General features: G+C 33.8%; 1 protein-coding gene across 1 annotated transcript in view; it reads right to left on the bottom strand.

Annotated features, from left to right (window-relative positions):
- The window catches only part of LOC127846102 (terminal nucleotidyltransferase 4B-like), a 33070-nt gene extending 29452 nt beyond the window's left edge, over positions 1–3618 (bottom strand). Inside the window, 1 exon segment of the mRNA XM_052377277.1 lies at positions 2913–3618. Coding sequence (XP_052233237.1) covers positions 2913–3277 — 365 coding nt within the window. The 5' untranslated portion in view covers positions 3278–3618.
- Between the last annotated feature and the right edge of the window lie 1409 nt (positions 3619–5027).

The following is a 5027-nucleotide window of genomic DNA, read 5'->3' as shown; positions in this document are numbered from 1 at the left end:
ATAATTAAAGGTTGTTTCACAAGGTATCGGGTTTCCAGGGGTGCGCCGTATTCAATGGAAGTCGCATTAATACATTACCCGCAATTCATAAAATGAATTCAGATTAATTATATAACACATGAATGGCCATTATTTCTTTTAAGATGTTCTGTCTCAAGATCGCTAGACTATTCCGCTTTTAAAGTTTTATATATTTTTTCTGCCATTCACCTAATATAACCACAGCGACATATTTGAAGTTAAATATCTGTAGTAGTTATTCAGTACATATAAACTGAAATATGAACATATAATTGTATAAATAAAATCTCTTCACTAAAGGGAGAAGAAATGTTTTTTGTTTTGTTTTTTAGTTTTAGCGGCCTTGGTCCTTCTGGCTCAACCTAGGTCGGAATGACAGGTACATATAAAAAATAACATCAAAGCATCTTCATCCAATCTCAACTTTTTATCAGTGACCTTGATTCTACTGGCCCTAAATGCAATTCTAACGTAGTCTCCGAAATAAATACTTACAAACAAAATAATAAAAACACATATCAATCCAAATTTATTTAGCGAAAACTCTTTCTATTTTTTACAGCGACATGCGGCCCCACGGGCCACAAATGCAAGTCCTTGTCAGATCAACATGTAGCCTACCTTTAGACAAAATAACAGCACAATATCGAAACCCTAACTGAAGTTATTGAACGCAAACTGTTCATATCCATATTAAACGATTGCTAATTAGACAAAAACAAAACAAAACAGTTTTTTTCAATCAAATACTGCTGACGGATAAACGCTAGACGCATCAAAGACCACGTTTGGCAGAAAAATATACAAATAAATACAATATAAAAGGCTTTTGCAAATAAAGGATTTTTTATCTAAACTATAGGAAAATATAAAATAAAAGTTTGCAGCCTGCGATTGGAATTATTTTTAAAACTGTGATATCTCTAAATGTTAATAATACGTATTCATATTCCTAATAAACTTGACATGGACATGCTTTAAATAGCAAAAATAATATTTTAACATGTAAACATTATACACGTGCTTCATAAAATCTGGCAATATCATAATTACTTTATACATGTCATAAACAACATTTTGAAAAAGGCACGTTAAAAACAACTACAGCTTTGTCACAGACGTGACGAATACCCCACATGCCGCATTGACACAGAATATTTTGCATGTTGTCTTCCCAAAAAACAGCGGACACCATGCTCAATGTTTAAAACACACAAAGTGACCCCGTGACCTAGTTTTTGACCTGGCATGGCCCATGTTCGAACTTGACCTACACATCATCTAGATACAACTTCTGACCAAGTGTGGTGAAGATCAGATGAAAACTACTTGAATTAGAGAGTGGACAACATGCTGAATATTAAAAACACACTTAGTGACCCCGTGACCTAATTGTAAACACGGCATGACGCATATTCAAACTTGACCTAGACATCATCTAGATACAACTTCTGACTAAGTTTGGTGAAGATCAGATGAAAACTACTTGAATTAGAGAGCGGACACCATGCTAAATGTTTAAAACGCACTAAGTGAACCCGTGACCTTGTTTTTGACCCGGCATGACCCATATTCGAACTTGACCTTGACATCATCTAGATACAACATCTGATCAAGTTTGGTAAAGATCGGATGAAAACAACTTGAATTAGAGAGCGGACACTTGATACGGACCGACAGACCGACAGACCGACAGACCGACCGACCGACAGACAGACAAGCTCACTCCTATATACCCCTCTAATCTTCGTTTGTGGGGGTATACATATAATATTGTCAGGCTCCAGTAGCAGACGATTTGTAAGGCCAAAATAATTATTTTACCAAAATGTAACTTCTGCAAACAATTGTTGCATTGGAATGAAAGTATTGTCTATAGTGATTCTTTGCACCATAGCATATGACTTTCAGATTAAAAATTGTTTAAAATCATTGATCAAATGTTTAAGAAAGGAACTCAGGAAAGTCTAAAGGCCCTATGTCGCTCATCTGAGACATGTAGGAACTTACTTAGCTAATAAACTCGGTAGCGGACCATAATATGTTCAATGGCAATAACAAACCACCGGATCTTTTGGTTAATATATTTAAACAAAAGCTGTCTCAATCGGAAGACATATGCCCCCGAAAAACGCTTTTTCGAAACCTAAACGCAGGTTATAAAACCTAAACGTGGACTCTAAGTTCAAGGTCAAGGTCAAAGGGGTAAAAGTTTGTATGCGTATGGAAAGGCCTTGTCCATATACACATGCATACCAAATATGAAGGTTATATGTTAAGCGACATAGAAGTTTTGAGCATTTTTCGAAACCTAAATGCAAAGTGTGACAGACTGACGGACAGACAGACAGACAGACAGTGCGATCACTAAAAGCCCACCTTCGGGGGCATACAAAATTAATATAAACATATCCAAAAAAAAACATGATGGTTGCAATTTATGACCCCATGTACATTATTTGTATTAACTAGATAGAGGACCACCTTATGATGTTACATGCCTTAGAGCCTTGAAGTTTCATACAAGTCAATTTTAATGTGCTCACTGTATTCATGCTTAAAAGTTTTCCTAGTGTGGGTTCAGTTTCGACCACATGGGCATGATTTAAAAAAAATGGTAGAGGACCACGATACGATGTTCAATGTCAAATATCGAGTTTCTCGCAATCAAAAAAGACAAATAACAGTGCAAGCATTTTTTTTACAAAACTAACCTTAAGGAAATATATATTTTTTAAACGATCGGAACATACTACTGTCCGGGAAATACACGCTGAACAAGATTGTGATACAAAATAATCAAAACTGGTCATTAGTCACTCGACATGACAATAAGTTGTATCATAACGTAAAATTTCATGAGTTTGAAATTAGATTTAATTATTTTTTACCAAATAACTGCTGGTTGGTGGTACAATCTTCCTTGGGGTATCCAAGGCGTTAGACATCCATCACTTAAATAATGTTTGTAAATTAACCGATTGAAACCGTAAGTGCTTGCCTTGTTTTCTCGCTTTCTTTTACATATATGTAGGTTTTGACAATTCTTCAAACTGTTTTGTTCGTTTTTGTCACAAATTCTTTGGTTCAAATTCTTCGGAAAATCTAGCGGAATGAAGTCTTTATTCGTTTGGTCTAGATTAGGATTGTTAAATGACATGTTGTCAACGCCTATCACAGACTCTATAATGCTCGTCCATATATCATGTACCAAGCCAGTTTGTTCCGGTTGATACCAAGCAGTCCTTGGATCCATAAAAACACAGTATTAAAATCCCAAGCAAATTCTATGTTTATTCCACAAATTTCAATATGTAAAAGCCGTTACAAATACGTACAAAATCAGCATGTTCGAATTGCTCAACTAAAAGAAACCTGCGTGTGTTAGTGCATATAGGTAGGACAAACAGTCTTTGTAGCACAAGATGAATAAAAACACAAAGTTTAAAATCCCAAGCAGAATCTAATTGTATTCGAAATTCATTCAATATTAAAAAGCCTTTAAACAAAATAAGCAATATTCTGACGCGACTATTTCGATTAACGAGATAGTTACAAAAAGTACAACGGATAAGAACGAAAGTTTCTAGTTTCTCTTTTGATTGAGTTTCTGGAGTTTGAAGTTTTGCTATATTCCATAATCTTGCTATAATTGTCGTCTATGGATTTCACGAACAAAATAGGCAGGAAACCACGAAATGCTAAATAATTTTATTTAAAAAGCCAAACTTATTAAATAACACTATTGACCTCAACGCCAGGTAACCTGTTGCCACGTTTCTCGGCTCTTCAAATATCTCCACTGTTCTTTACGCCTGAGTTATGATATGTGTGAGGAAAACAGTAATACTGAACATGTACCATGCTATAAAATATCCATTATATGCATCTTTTGACGATTTAAAAACCTGAAAATTATCAAGCGTTGCAACGCGAAACGATTGAATAACATGAAGAGTTCTGTTGTTATCGGTATATTTTGTGACATTACGAGGATAGCTTAAATAAAGTATAAAATACATAACTCATTTTATAAGCACGAATGACCGAGTGGTATAAGCGTTAGACTTTTACCTCATGGGTCAGTGGTTCGAGCCCAGTGGAGGGTTACATTTTTTCTTTCTTTAATTGTATTCTTGTTTTTACTGGAGCTTTTTGGAGCCAGTGTTTACATGTATCAATATAAAGCATTACATGACAAACTTTAATACCTGCCAAACTCTGTGAAAAGGTCCCTTTACTATTATCAGTTAGTGAAATGTATACTCTTATTACATGCACTGTACGTGTTCTTATCAGTATCAGACAAATCCGTATACATTAACATAACAAGTTTTAAAAGTTAGTATGTCGTAATTAATATTAACATAAATATTAGGCATTTTTTCATTCTTCAGTTTTTTTACTTACCCCACCCACTTTTCTCGTCTTACATATCACAATTGTGGATAATTTTTACATGATATAATACTTTATAATATTAATAAGTCTCATCATTGGTTATTAATGTAGTTCGCATGATAATTACATCTTAACTTCTTGTCAAGTATATTATGTTGAAACATGTAACATGCCAAAAAAAAAATTTTTTGTACGAATTTACATTTATTCAATCTGTTTTTCATTAAATGTATTATATTTCACCAAAAAAATTATCTGTTGTAATAAATAATATTTAATACTAGTAAATAGCTTTATTAAAAAGCGAACCAAAGTTGTGGAAATTATATTGTTAATGCCTTTGTTTAAACACAGTATTTTCAAGGTTTAGGGGCATGTTGGCGCCCATCTAGGATTTAGACCCATCGGTAAGAGAAATATATTTTATTTTTAAAAACTATAAATGTGCACTTATAAGTATAAAAAGACCCACATACATAAACAGTGCAAGCTAACAAGGCTAGTATATCTAAAAATATAACAGCATGCACATTAGGATTTTTTTTCTTCAAATTTACCCCACCCACTTTTTTTTTCTTATACATCACAATCATTGATCATATACA

The sequence above is a fragment of the Dreissena polymorpha genome, chromosome 9 (genome assembly GCF_020536995.1).
Source record: "Dreissena polymorpha isolate Duluth1 chromosome 9, UMN_Dpol_1.0, whole genome shotgun sequence".
NCBI lineage: Eukaryota > Metazoa > Mollusca > Bivalvia > Myida > Dreissenidae > Dreissena > Dreissena polymorpha.
Note: the sequence above shows the minus strand (reverse complement) of the source record. Positions and strands in the feature narration are given on the sequence as shown.